Below are 16,163 nucleotides of genomic sequence, written 5' to 3'. Positions count from 1 at the left end.
TAAAGGAGAACTGATGACACACAACTGTCAAGAGCTCAGCTGCTATCAAAAAGGTTGGTGGTTCAAACCTATCCAGTAGCTCTGAAGGAAAAAAGACCTGGCAATCTGCTTCCATAATGACTACAGCCAAGGAAACCCTACAAGGCAGTTTTACTCTGTCACATGGGGTCACTATGACTCTAAAATTGACGCAGTGGTAGCTAGCAACAACAATTTAAAAATAAATTAAAATTATAAATGCAAATTGACCCTAAATGTGAACATTTAGTTAGAAAAAGTAAATAAAACATTTTAAAATTATAAACGTACTGCTAAAGTCACAAACAGCAACAAAAGAATAAATGTGTTTCTATCCCAGGTTTTACAAGATATATCAATATGTGACTACATTGCTAAGTTCCCACCCACAACCCTTAAAGAGGCTCAAACTCAAGCTTTATTAACTTCAAATTATCTCTGCCTCTCAATACACGAATAAGAAAATCTCACAAGATTTCTCAAACCAAAACGGAAGTACACTAAAGAAAACTGTGACGTCGTCGTGTAGACGAAATTAAGACTATTAGCTCAATATTAACAACTTCATGGTTTTATTATAAATGTATGTGCTGCAAACATTGCTGAATTGATTTAAAGTGTAATCTATGTTATATCAGACTATAATGTTTCAGAAGTATCCTCCAATCATGGGAAGTGGGATCTTCTACAGTTTATTTTAGGTAAAATCAGATGTAGCAATTACTTTTCCATCCTCTAGTAGGAAGAAAACGTGTCCACTCCGTCTACAAGTTTAAGGGAATACTACATGAACGCTGAAACCAATGCCTCTGTTTCTTCCCAGAAGAGAGAACTGGATTAAATGGGCCCACAGAATCTAACAGTACTGACTGAATTCATTCTAGTGGGAGTCACAAGGCGCCCTGAGCTGCAGCTCCCCCTATTTGCGGCCTTCCTTGTCATCTACATGATCACAGTGGTTGGAAACATGGGCGTGATTGTCTTGACCAAGGCAGACTCCCACCTACAGACACCTATGTATTTTTTTATCAGACACCTGGCCTTTGTCGATCTTGGTAATTCTACTGTTATTTATCCCAAGATGCTAGTAGATTTTGTTGTGGATCAAAATACCATATCCTATTACGTGTGTGCCACACAAATGGCTTTTTACATTCTGTTCATTATCTGTGAGCTCTTCATCCTGTCAGCCATGGCCTATGACCGCTATGCAGCCGTCTGTAACCCTCTGCTCTACAATGTTATCACGTCCCAGAAACTTTGCTATGCACTCGTGGGCGTTCCATATCTCTACAGCACCTTTCTGTCCCTGATGGTCACCAGTAAGATTTTTATATCGACCTTCTGTGGCTCTAACATCATCAGTCATTTCTACTGTGATAATACTGCCTTGATACCTTTCCTGTGCTCAAATGCACGAGAAATAGAATTGTTGATCATAATATTTTCAGCACTTAATTTAATTTCCTCTCTTCTGGTAGTCCTGGTCTCCTACATGCTGATTCTGACAGCTATATTTCAAACGAATTCTGCTGAGGGTAGGAAAAAAGCTTTCTCCACGTGTGGTTCTCATCTGACAGTGGTGGTTGTGTTCTATGGAACTCTGTTATTTATGTATCTTCAGCCTAAATCTGCTCGTTCCTCTGATACTGACAAAATGGCGTCCGTGTTTTACACTTTAGTCATCCCCGTGATAAACCCCTTCATTTACAGTTTAAGGAACAAAGAAGTAAAGCATGCCTTTAACAGGGTGTTCAGGAGGCCATGCAAACTTTCTATTTGATACTCAATAGATAAAAAAAAAAAAAAAAAAAGTTTTAATAAATTTTTGAAAATGGCAAATGCCACACAAAAATATTTCTAGTATACACAATTACATTCTCTTTGGTTCCAGAGCAAAGACATAGTATAAAGCACATACAAATGGATTGCTTTCCTTATATCTACCCAAATATATTTTAATCATCGCATTTTTGATCTCAAATTAAATGTCATACCATTCCTGTGTTTCCTTGTTTCTCTTTCAATGTCTCCTTATGTGATTTTGTTGAAAAGCAGACTTTACGCAATGGAATACCTATTACACTCTACAGCAGTAAATTATGTGTGTATATTTGTAAGCGTTTTTGTAAAGATGGTAGGGGTTTCTTGAATCTTATTTTCATCGCATTTTCTGATCCTAAAACAACAGTATAAGCAAAATTGGAGACCAAGAGTTATTTATGTGTCCCTGTTGATACAATGAATAATTTATGGGCATTGTTTCCTTTCTACTGTGATTATCATTTCTTATTTACACTGTACTCAAATATGTGTAAAGTGGGCTAGAAAATTTTGCTTGGTTATCATTTAATTTGATATCCTTTCTCCTGAGCTAACTAGTGTCTAGTATGGTGATTCTGATTTTGGCTATATTGCAGATGCAGAAACTACCTAGTCAAGAAAAATATTAAAAAAGAATAATAAAAAGCGAATACACTTGGAGAATAGGAGGAAGGGTGAACAAAGATATTATGCATGCCTGATGGGAAGAACTAAAGTATTTATTAAAGGTGATGATTGATGCAGAATCTGATGATAAAAAAGCACTGTAAGAACCAAGAGAACATGTTGATGCATTTTCTGATTCATATTCTTAATACATTGGAGAACATTTACGTGTAAAAAAGGAAGGAAAACACATCAATAGAGCATGTTACCTTAAAGTGAAACAGTTTTATTGCCTAACACCCACATATGTTATTGATGGCAAAATGTGGATTTATGATCATTCATTTATAGAAGATGTATAAAATAATGTTGAGCTCATGTCTACTGAATAAATAGATATTCTACTGAAGTAGTAAATGCTTTTTATGATTATTCACTAAATAATTTTTTGGGACAAATACATAATTTCAAATTCTTCCTTCCAAACAAACAAAATTGGTTCCATTTTCCACACTTTGTTCATTTTAGCCAAATATGAGAATAATTACAAAATGATTATCAATCAAGCGCCATAATTTACTGAAAACAAAGACAGAATAGTGTTTACTCTGTGTTCTTTCTTGGCATCAGAGAATTCTAAGAGAAACTTGTAATCTGCTAGATAAAACGGCTGGTAAAATGAATGTAAACAAATTTTAGCATCCTGCTGATAGTCATCACCTGCTGTGGGTTTTGACCTAATCTCCACTAGCACTTGTGCCATAATCCAGAGAAATATAAACTTCAATACATCTAAAGTGCATTTTTCCTTTGTTTGCTTGAATACTTAATAATGTCTGCCAGAGCTAGAAAACATGCACAATACCCAGTACTGAACTGAAACTGAAACTTCATTTGAAATGCAAACTAATTACATATTCTGGAAATAATAGAAACTGTTTAAGAATTTCTAAACATCAAGTTATGTCAGGAAAAAAACAAAACAAAAAACTTTGCCTTCAAGTTGATTCCAACTCTTAGGGACCGTATAGGAGAGTATGACCGCCCCAAAGGGTTTCCAAGGAGCAGCTGGTTGATTCAAAATTCAAACTGCCGTCATTCCGGTTAGCAGCGAAGCTCTTAATCACTGTGCCACCAGGGCTCCCCGTCAGAAAAGCTACTGCAATTAAACAGGTAATCAGAAAATTAAGTATGAAATCATAACATCACATTTATTAGTAAGATTACAGATTTAGGGATAGATTTAATTTGGGATATTATTTAATATAATAATATTTCTCTACATGTAGCTTATATACTCTATATGATTATATGTGCATATATAATCGTATATATGACTTAAGGCTACATTGTACTGACAAAAAAGAGATACTATGACCTCAAAATAAACACATTTCATAAAAAATAAATACAGGTAGTCCCCAACTTATGATGTATTTTAGTTAAGACAGACTGCATTTAAGACCATCCATTTCTGAATGTACATTTTATTAATAGTAATATATACTACATAAATGCTGCAGGGTATAATTTATAGATGATTTTTTTTTTATAATTCTCAGATATTCATTCACAGATATTCAATTTTATGATTTACTGTTCAAAACACTGCCACATAGATTTAATTTTCTAAATTAAATCTGGGGCTTCAGTTTGAAAACTAGACACTGATACCTTTGCTAAAGTTGCTAGGCAGATTCTGGAAGCAGTGAGATGTTACAGCAAAATGTATGAAGAAAAAAAGAAATGCACCATACAAACAACTAAAATTTTCTGACCAGAAATGCCATCCACAGTCCCAGGGACAATCCAGGTGAACCAGAACTTCCACGTGTAGAGTTACCACTGCAAATGACAAAATGCGAACATTGACAAGTTTTCTCCATTGCAGAGTAAACTATTATGATTTGTGTATTTTTTTTATAGGTATGTATGTATTGGAGCCTTGGTTGCATAGTGGTTAAGAGCTTGGTTGCTAACCAAAAGGTCAGCATTTTCAATTCACCAGCCGCTCCTTGGAAGCCCTATGAGCCAGTTCTACTCTGTCATATAGGGTTGCTGTGAGTCGGAATGAACTTGGTGACCAAGGGTTCGGTTATTTTTTTTTTTTTAATGTATTAGGAGACCTGGTGGTTTAATGGTTATAGCACTCAACTGCTAACAAAAAATTGCCCGTTTGAACCCATCAGCCTCTCCATGGAAGAAAGATGCAGCAGTCTGCTTCCATAAAGATTTACAGCCTTAGAAACACTTTGGAGCAGTTCTACCTTGTCCTATAGTGTCACTATGAGTTGAAATCGACTTGACAGCAATAGGTTTGGTTGGGTGTTTTGGTTCACTCAATATAAAACTCAAAAAACCAAACCCATTGCCATCAAATCAATTCTGACTCATATGGACCCTATAGGACAGAGTAGAACTGGCCTCTAGGGTTTTCAAGGAACTGATGGTCATTTGAACTGCCAACATTTTGATTAGCAGATGAGCTCTTAACCACTAAGCCACTAGAGCTCCATTCATTATAAGCATTTATTCATTAAGCCAAACTTCAAGAATCAATACCCCATTAAATTTATATTTTACTATATTATTTAGGAAGTAAATGCTGGTGGCACAGTGGTTAAGAGCTTGGCTGTTGACCAAAAGTTTAGCTGTTCAACTCCACCAGCTATTCCTTGGGAACCCTAAGGGGCAGTTCTATTCTGTGCTATAGGGTCACTATGAGTTGGAATTGACTCAATGGCAACAGGTTTGGTTTGGTTTGGGTTATTTCAGAAATAACACAATTCTTAAAATCCTAGCACTCAGAAGAAAGGAATAAATTGAAGAATGTGATAAAGCATTAATAGGCAAAATACATACTAAAGGAAACCCTAGTGGCATAGTGGTTAACAGCTATGGCTGCTAACCAAAAGGAAGGCAGTTTGAATCCACCAGGCACTCCTTGGAAACCCTATGGGGCAGTTCTACTCTGTCTTATAGGGTCGCTATGAGTCGGAATCGACTTGAAGGCAACGTGTTTGGTTTTGGTATTTTTATACATATTAAATAGTTGATATATGCATTTATCAACTATTTAATATGTATACTGGGTGGATGGAGTAAAGCTTTCAGGACCTTCCTTTGCTGATGTGGCACGACTTAAAATGAGAAGAAACAACTGCAAACATCCATTAATAATCGGAACCTGGAATGTATAAACTATGAATCTAGGAAAATTGGAAATCGTCAGAAATGAAATGGAACACATAAACATCAATATCCTAGGCATTAGTGAGCTGAAATGGACTGGTATTGGCCATTTTGAATTGGGTAATCATATAGCCTACTATGCTGGGAATGACAACTTGAAGAGGAATGGTGTTGCATTCATCATCAAAAAGAACATTTCAAGATCTATCCTGAAGTACAACACTGTCAGTGATAGGATAATATCCATACAGCTACAAGGAAAACCAGTTAATACGGCTAATATTCAAATTTATGCACCATCATTAGGGCCAAATATGAATAGAAGATTTTTATCAGCTGCTGCAGCCTGAAATTGATTGAACATGCAATCAAGATGCATTGATAATTACTGGCCATTGGAACGCAAAAGTTGGAAACAAAGAAGAAGGATCGGTACTTGGAAAATATGTCCTTGGTCATAGAAACAATGCCAGCGAGTGAATGATAGAATTTTGCAAGACGAACGACTTCTTTATTACAAATACCTTCTTTCACCAACATGAACGGCAACTATATGCATGGAACTCATCAGAAGGAAAACATAGAAATCAAATTGACTACATCTGTGGAAAGAGACGATGGAAAAGCTCAATATCATCAGTCAGAACAAGGCCAGGGGCCGACTGTGGAATAGACCATAGGTTGCTCATAAGGACGTTCAAGCTGAAACTGAAGAAAATCAGAACAAGTCCACGAGAACCAAAATATGACCTTGAGTATATCCCACCTGAATTTAGAGACCATCTGAAGAGTAGATTTAATGCATTGAACACTAGTGATTGAAGTCCAGATGAGTTGTGGGAGGACATCAAGGAGATCATACATGAAGAAAGCAAGAGGTCATTGAAACGAAAGGAAAGAAAAAAAAAAAAAAGACCAAGATGAATGTCAGAGGAGACTCTAAAACTTGCAAAAGGATGAAATGATGAAGTAAAAGAAATGATCAGAAGATTACAGAGGGTGGTTCGAGAAGACAAAGTAAAGTATTATAATGGCATGTGCAAAGAGCTGGAGATGGAAAACCAAAAGGGAAGAACACCCTTGGCATTTCTCAAGCTGAAAGAACTGAAGAAAAATTCAAGCCTCGAGTTGCAATAGTGAAGGATTCCATGGGGAATATATTAAACGACACAGGAAGAATCAAAAGAAGATGGAAGGAATACACAGAGTCATTACACCAAAAAGAATTTGTAGATGTTCAACCATTTCAAGAGGTAGCATATGATCAGGAATCAATGGCACTGAAGGAAGAAGTCCAAGCTGCACTGAAGGCATTGGCAAAACACAAGGCTCCAGGAATTGATGGAATATCAATTGAGATGTTTCAACAAACAGATGCAGCACTGGAGGTGTTCACTCATCTATGCCAAGAAATATGGAAGACAGCTTCCTGGCCAACGGACTGGGAGAGATCCGTATTTATGCCTATTCCCAAGAAAGGTGATCCAACCAAATGTGGAAATTATAGGACGATATCATTAATATCACACACAAGCAAAATTTTGCTGAAGATCATTCAGAAACGGCTGCAGCAGTATATCGACAGGGAACCATCAGAAATTCAGGCTGGTTTCAGAAGAGGACGTGGAACCAGGAATATCATTGCCGATGTCAGATGGATCCCGGCTGAAAGCAGAGAATACCAGAAGGATGTTTACCTGTGTTTTAGTGACTTTGCAAAGGCATTTGACTGTGTGGATCATAAGAAATTATGGGTAACATTGCATAGAGTGGGAATTCCAGAATACTTAACTGTGCTTATGAGGAACCTCTACATAGAATAAGAGGCAGATGTTCAGACAGAACAATGGGATACTGACTGGTTTAAAGTCAGGAAAGGTGTGAGTCAGGGTTGAATTCTTTCACCATACCTGTTCAATCTGTATACTGAACAAATAATACGAGAAGCTGGACTATATGAAGAAGAACAGGACATCAAGATTGGAGCAAGGCTCGTTAACAACCTGCATTATGCAGGTGACACAACCTTGCTTGCTGAAGGTGAAGAGGACTTGAAGCACTTACTAATGAAGATCAAAGACCACAGCCTTCAGTATGGATTACACCTCAACATAAAGAAAACAAAAATCCTCAGAACTGGGCCAATGAGTAACATCATGATAAACGGAGAAAAGATTGACGTTATCCAGGATTTCATTTTATTTGGATCCACAATCAGCACCCATGGAAGCAGCAGCCAAGAAACCAAGAGACGCATTGCATTGGGTAAATCTGCTGCAAAGGACCTCTTTAAAGTGTTGAAGAGCAAAGATGTCACCTTGAAGACTAAAGTGCGCCTGACCCAAGCCATGGTATTTTCAGTTGCATCATATGCATGTGAAAGCTGAACAATGAATAAGGAAGACTGAAGGAAAATTGACACCTTTGAATTGTGGTGTTGGTGAAGAATATTGAACGTACCAACCTAAAAACCTAGTGCCGCTGAGTTCATTGAACATACCGTGGACTGCCAAAAGAACGAATAAATCTGTCTTGGAAGAAGAACAACCAGAATGCTCCTTAGATGCAAGGATGGCGAAACTGGGTGTTACATACTTTGGACATGTTGTCAGGAGGGATCAGCCCCTGGAGAAGGACATCGTGCTTATCAAAGTAGAAGATCAGGGGAAAAGAGGAAAACACGCAATGAGGTGGATTGATACAGTGGCTGCAACAATGAGCTCAAGCATAACGATGCTTGTAAGGATGGCTCAGGACCGAGAAGTGTTTCGTTCTGTTGTGCATAGGGTTTCTATGAGTCAGAACTGGCTCGATGACACCTAAAAACAACAACAATGACAACATATGCACTTACAATATTTTTTTATTGAGGCAAAACTGAAAAAACATAAAATTAATCATTTAAAAGTGTGTATTCAGTGGCTTTCAGTCTATTCACAATGCTGTGCACCCATCACTTTATCTAGCTCCAAAATATTTCCACCACCCCTAGACACGACTCTATATGGATTAAGAAATGTCTCCTCAACCTCTCTAACCCCACTCAGCCCCTGACAACCACTAATCTGCTTCCTATGGGTTTTCCTATTCTGGTTAGTTAATATAAGTGAAAACATTGAATATGTGACCTATTGTTGCTGGTTTCTCTCACATGGCATGAGTTTCCCAGGTTGAACCACAGCATAGCAAGTATCAGTGCTTCATTTTTTTACGACTGAATAATATTTCATTGCAGACCTTTTGGTTAGTAGTCGTGTTCTTAACTACTGTACCAACAGGATTCCATTTTGTTGCACGGATATGCCATTTCTTTTTTAATCTATTTACCTGTTGATGGTCATTTGGGTTGTTTTTACTTGTTTTGCTCTTGCGACTACTGCTGCTATGAACATTTGTGCACAAGTGTTTGTTTGAATACCTGTTCTCAATTCTTTTAGGCATATACCTAACAGAGGATTTGCTGTGTTAAAAGGTAATTCTGTATTTATCTTATTGTGGAACTATCAAATGGTTTTCCATGGTGGCTGCAAAGTTTACAATCTCACCAACAGTGTATGAGGCTTCCAGTTTCTCCCAACTCTCTTAAACACTTTATTTTTAATTATTGCATTCATTCTCATTGGTGTGAAATGGTATCTCATTGTGATATTTACTTGAGTTTCTATAATGGTGGCATAGTGGTTAAGTTCTAAGGCTGCTAACCAAAGGGTCGGCAGTTCGAATCCACCAGGCACTCCTTGGAAACTCTATGGGGCAGTTTTACTCTGTCCTATAGGGTCGCTATGAGTCGGAATCAACTTGACGGCACTGGGTTCTGGGTTTATAATGTCTAAAGGAAACCCTGGTGCATAGTGGTTAAGTGCTACGGCTGCTCACCAACGGGTCAGCAGTTCAAATGCACCAGGCGCTCCTTGGAAACTCTATGGGGCAGTTCTACTCTGTTCTATAGGGTCGCTATGAGTCAGAATCGACTCGAAGCTACTGGGTTTGTTATTTTGGGGTTTTTTTTTTTATAATGTCTAATGAACACCTTTTCATGTTCTTATTGACCATAATGTATACTTTCTTTGGAAATTTTTTTTTTATGTTCTTGCTAATTTTTTAATTGGGTCTTTTTGTGGTTAAGTGGTGTTTTTTATATAATCTGAATTAAAAAAAAAATTGCCATTGAGTTGATTCTGACTCATAGTGACTGTATAGGACAGAGTAGAACTGCCCCATAGAGTTTCCAGGGACAGCCTGGTGAATTTGAACTGCTGACCTTTTGGTTAGCAGCCAAGCGCTTAACCACTATACCACCAGGGTTTTCAGTGACCCTGTTTTTTTTATTATGAACCCTAATTAGATGTATGATTTGCAAATATATTTTCCAATGTCTTTTCACTTTTTTTGTATTAGAAAAACTTTATTTTTTATTTTTTTATTTTGGTTTGGTTTCTATAGTTTTGGAATATGTTTTGAAATTGCAAATTCTCCAAACTTGCTCTCCTTTCTCTAGATTGTTAGAGTTATCTGAGCCTATTTCCATCATGTATGGATTTTAGGATCATCTTTTTTCTTTTTTTTTAAAAAAAGAAACTATTGACATTTTACTAGGGACTGCATTAAATATAGAGAAATTTTACATTTGGAGAGTATCATCAACACTTTGTAGTTTTCAGTGTATAAGTCCTGCAAATTTTTTGTTAAATTTATCAACATTTATTTTATCTTCATTGATAATATTTTTAATATATTGTGCCCTTGATTGTGTTTTCATATTGTACAGCACTAGTATGTAGAAATGCAACTGATTTATGAGTGTTAATATTACATACTACAACTTTGCTGAATACTTTTTGTAAGCGCAACACTTTTTTCTAGATTCTTTAAGATTTTTCTATTTATTAGACCACACCATCTACAAAAAGAGATCATTTTATTTTCCCTCTCCAATTTGATTCCTTTAATCTTTTTCTTGCCTAATATACAATAGAAACGGCAGAATTTGTACTGTTGTCTTGTTCCTGAACTTGGGAGAAAACTTACCATCAGCTTTATAACCTTCACATCCCTTTCTGTGGTTCCTAATATTTAATAAAAACAATTTTAGTTTCTCATTATATAATATGTAGTTACTAAGTACCTTAACAGAATTGGTTGTAGTTCCAGGCACCATCAACTGTCAGTTTGTCATACTGCAGTGGCTTGCATGTTACTGCGATACTAGAAGCTACGCCACTGGTATTTCAAATACCAGCAAGGTCACCCATGGTGGACAGGTTTCATCAGTGCTTCCATTCTAAGGTAGACTAGAAAAAGAACCTACCTACCTACTTCTGAAAAAACGGGCTAGTGAACGCCTTATGGATAGCACATACTTTGGACACGTTTCCAGATGGGGCCAGTGCCCAGAGGACATCATGCTTGGTAAAGTAGAGGGTCAGCAAAAACGAGGAAGACCCTCAATGAAATGGATTGACACGGTGGCTGGAACAATGGGCTCAAACGTAGCACTAATTGTGAGGTTGGTGCAAGACTGGGAACTGTTTCATTCTGTTGTACATAGGGTCACTATGAGTAAGACCCAACTCGACGGTATTTAACAACAACAACAATTCCAGGCAAAATAGTTGACGATAAGTCATAGTCATGAATATAAACAAACAGAACAATAAACTAACCTACAAAGTTTGACAAACTTAATTATTTCCTCTGAAAGGAAAAGTTTAGAAAGATGGGGTAGCTAAATATACATTTAATAGTAATCTCTAATGAGCTCTATAACTTATTAAACATTGTTATTGCTGGATTGGGAAAGACTCATTAACAACCTGCTATATGCAGATGATACAACCATGCTTGCTGAAAGTGAAGTGGACATAAAGCACTTACTGAGGAAGATCAAAGACTATAGCCTTCAGTGTGGGTTATACCTCAACATAAAAAAGACAAAAATCCTCACAACTGGACCAATGAGCAACATCATGAAAAATGGAGAAAATATTGATGTTGTTAAGAATTTCATTTTACTTGGCTACATAATCAACAATCATGGAAACAGCAGTTAAGAAATCAAACAACTTATTGCATTCAACATATCTGCTGCAAAACACTACATCAAATTTTTAGAAAGTGAATGTGTCAATTTGAGGACTAAGGTGCACCTTACCCAAGGCATGCTATATTTAATCATCTCATATGCATGAGTAAGCTAGACAATGGATATAGAAGAGCAGAGAATAATTGATACCTTTGAATTACAGTATTGGGGAAGAATATTGAATATAACATGGACTGCCAGAATAATAAACAAAACTGTCTTGGAAGAAGCACAGCCAGAAAAAGAACGTAAGAATGGTGAGATTTCATCTCATATTCTTTGAACATGTTATCAGGAGGGACTTATCCTTGGAGAAGGACATCATGCTTGGTCAGCAAAAGAGAGAGAGACCTTCACTGAGTTGGACTGACACAGTGGCTGCAACAACGGGCTCAAGCACTGCAACTATTGTGAGGATAGCCCAGGATGGGGAGTGTTTCGTTTTGTGGTACCTAGGGTCTCTGTGAGTTGTTACCAATTTGAATGCACCTAACAACAACAGTGATGTTATTACTATATTACAATTATATGGTTTTATTATAAATGTATGTGCTCCAAACGTTGCTGAATCTATGTCATACCAGTGTATAATAAGTTTCATGTGTGTCCTCCAATTTTGGGAAGTAGGATCTTCTATAATCTAGTTTAAAATCACACAGGGGAATTATTTTTTCTATACTAAGAAAGAGTCTCCATTCTGTCTACAAGCAATATAATTTGTTTAGATAATGCCTTATGAAAACTAATATCAATACCTCTGTTTCTTCCTGGAAGAGATTTCTAGACTAAATGGGACAGCAGAATCTAACAATGCGACTACATTCATTATACTGACAGTCACAGAGCAAACTGAAATACAGTTCCCTCTTTTTGGCAGCTTCCTCGTCTTCTACATGATCACACTGTTGGGCAACCTAGGCATGATCATCTTGACCTAGGTGGTCTCCCACCTACACACATCTATGTATTTTTTTTTTATCAGAAACTTGGCCTTGATTGATCTTGACAACTCTACTGTTGTTTATCCCAAGATGTTAGTTAATTTAATTTTGAATCAAAATACCATTTCCTATTATGCATGTGCCAGACAAATAGTTTTCTTCCTCTTGTACATTATTTGTGTATTTTATGTCCTGGCAACCACTGCCTATGACCACTATGTGACCACCTGTAACCCAATGCTCTACAATACTATCTTGTCCCAGAGACTTTGTCATGTGCTTGTTGGTATTCCACACCTCTTCAGTACCTTTTAGTCTCTGATTCTCAACAGTAAGGTATTTACATTGACCTTCTGTGATACTTACGTCGTTGTTCGTTTCTATTGTGATGATGTTCCCTTGATACCTTTTCTCTACTTGAATGCATGAGAAATTGAATTATTGATCGTAATGTGTTCAGCATTTAATGTGATTTCAACCCTCGTGGAATCGACTCGACAGCAGTGGGTTAGTGGGTTGGTGGGAGTGTTTGCTGACTTATGCCGATTCTGATAGCCATATTTCAAATGCATTCTGCTGAGGGCAGGAAAAAAGCTTTCTCCACATGTGGTTCTCATCTGAAAGTGATGGTTTTGTTCTATAGGTCTATACTATTATGTACGTGCAGCCTGAATCTGCTCATTCTTATCATAACAAAAAAAATAACTTCTGTGTTTTACACTTTATCCATTCTTATGTTTAACCCCTTCATATACAGCTTAAGGAACAAAGAGGTAAAAAGTTCTTCCCAATCATCTTTAAGAATCAATGCAAAATTTGTATTTCACACTCAATATGCAATATTTTCTAATAACCTATGAAAAATGCAAATGTCACTTGATAATATTTTAGCAGAAGTAACTGCATTCTCACATTGGATATTTTAAATTAAATGTCTTTTCCTTCCCAAGATTTTTTATAGATGATAACTTATAGAGAACATTATGGTGAAAAACTATTGTCAGAGCCAGAAGAACTTTTACACATTTTCTAGTTCATACTTCCAATGAATTTAGATAATTTTATATTAGTAAATATGAAAAGCATCATATAAACAGGACAAATAAGTAAGTCTAGGATGATTTTTTTTTTTTACTGAATACTATATGCCATACAAAAAGCATTATGTTAAAAATGGTAACATTCTGAATTTATACACATTCTTATGAAGTAATATACACTTCTGCCATTATTTTATCTTGTTGTTTCTGTTAGATGCTATTGAGATGCCTCCAGCTCACAACGATCTTCTGTACAACAAAATAATACGTCCCCCGATCTTGCACACCTTCATGATTGTTGGTACTTTTGAGTCCATTGTTGCATCGTAGTCACTATAAATTTTTAGGCTTAGTTACCATAAATCTTTGGGGACAAATATTTGTTTTATTTGAAGTTTTTGTTCCTTTCAAACAAACAAATATCTTCCTATAGTTGTATTGTTGTTTTTGTTAGTCACCATCGAGTTGGTTCCGACTCGCAGCGACCACATGTACCACGGAAGGAAACACTGCTGGTCCTGCACCATCCTTACAATCGTTGACCCCATTGTTGCAGCCACTGTGTCAATCTCTCTTGTTGAGGGTCTTCTCTTTTCCACTGACCCTGTACTTTATCAAGCATGATGTCCTTCTCCAGGGACTGATCCCTCCTGGCAACATGTCCAAAGTATGTAAGATGCAGTCTCACCATCCTTGCTACTAAGGAGCATTCTGGTTGTACTTCTTCCAAGGCAGATTTGTTCATTCTTTTGCCAGTCTATGGTATATTCAATGTACTTCACTAACACCACAATTCAAAGGCATCAATTCTTCGTCGGTCTTCATTATTTATTGTCCAGCATTCACATGCGTATGATGAGATTGAAAATACCATGCCTTGGGTCAGGCGCATCTTAGTCTTCAAGGTGACATTTTTGCTTTTCAACACTTTAAAAAGGTCCTTTGTGCAAATTTGCCCAATAGGGTCGTTATGAGTTGGAATTGACTGAACGACAATGAATTTGCTTTGGTTTCCTATAGTTAGTACTTTTTTAATCTTAGATACATAAGAATATAATTACAAGAGAAAATTCTCAAACAAGCTCCGATCTTTATACACACATGCACAAAATAAAAGTTTTTTACTTCCTATTTAGGCTTGGCATAGAATGAATTCTGAGAAAAACTTGTGAACTAATAAAAATGATGACTAGTAAAACAAGCACGTAGATAAATTTTACCATAATACTGGCAGTCTTTCTTACCCTGTTTGTTGACTTTGGCCTCGTCTCCACAGGAACTTGTGCCACTAATCTAGAGAAGTACAAAGTTTGATACATCCAAAGTGCATTTTCCTTCATTTCCTTGGGAATCAAACAATATTTAACACAGCTAGAAAATACACACAATACCCAATAATGAACTAAAACAGAGACATCATCATAAATATGGAAAGATAATACAGCTTTAATATAGATAGATATGTGGATAATACATCATAAATATAGAAAGATAATAGAAGTACAAATTAAAACAGTTTGAGCAATCAGAATGACAAGCTTGGGAAACTACTGTAGGAACACAGAGGTAAACAGAAATCTATTTACCTGTAACCTTATCACCAACTTTATTAATAAAATTACAGATTTACGGAGAGTTTTAATTTGCATTATTAAGGAGTATAGGGATACTACTCTACATGTGGTATACATATAATACATAGAGTTAGCACATAAATAATTAGAGGAATCCAAAATAAAATTTAGACAAATATGGTCTTTGGCATTTGAGACTGTATTAACAAACTAAAAAAATTAATCAAAAAGAAAAATATGAGCTCAAGGGAATTTAACTTTAGTTAGTACAATACTGTGACAAATTTCAGCTACTATGGTCTCCCCAAAGTCCAGTGTGTGTGCCCTGGGTTCAAAGAGCTCATTCTTCCTTGCTTGGAGTGCCCTGAAGTCCAGAAGTGCCTGAATTCCAGTAAGTGGCTCAGTCCAGGTTACCAGGAATGTCTTGGGGCTTACCTCCGTTGTTCTCTGTCTCTTAGGAATCAAGTTCCTATTCTACTTGAAGAATGTCTGAATACTTTTGTCTCCTACATTTTTTTTTTTTTTTTGCAATTTTCTAGTTGTTTGTGGAAATAAGTCTGATCCTAAAAAACCAAGGCCAACCCAGTTTATCACTGAGTAAATTCTGACTCATAGCAACCCCATGTGTGTCAGAGTAGAGCTGTACTCCTCACAATTTTCAATGGCTGATTTTTCAGGAAAAGATCACAACACCTTTCTACTGAGATGTCTCTGCCAACCTATTTGTTAGTAACCCAGCATTTAACCATCTACATCACCCAGAGATTCCTAGTGACATAATGGAAGGGAATACAAACCTGAAAATTTTTATTAGAAATATGTATACCTTTTTCTAATTCCAGACAGAAATCTTAAACTTTTAAAAAGATAACAGATGTTCGGTGCA

The 16,163-nt window shown here is 36.5% G+C and overlaps 1 protein-coding gene across 1 annotated transcript; it reads left to right on the top strand.

Moving 5' to 3' along the window:
- Positions 1 to 859: 859 nt before the first annotated feature.
- LOC135232032 (olfactory receptor 8K5-like) lies at positions 860 to 1,801 on the top strand. Its single transcript, XM_064289309.1, has one exon. The coding sequence runs from the start codon at positions 860 to 862 to the stop codon at positions 1,799 to 1,801; it is 942 nt and encodes a 313-aa protein (XP_064145379.1).
- Positions 1,802 to 16,163: the final 14,362 nt, after the last annotated feature.

This window comes from Loxodonta africana, chromosome 7, assembly GCF_030014295.1.
Source record: "Loxodonta africana isolate mLoxAfr1 chromosome 7, mLoxAfr1.hap2, whole genome shotgun sequence".
NCBI lineage: Eukaryota > Metazoa > Chordata > Mammalia > Proboscidea > Elephantidae > Loxodonta > Loxodonta africana.
This window is presented reverse-complemented; position numbering and strand designations above follow the sequence as displayed.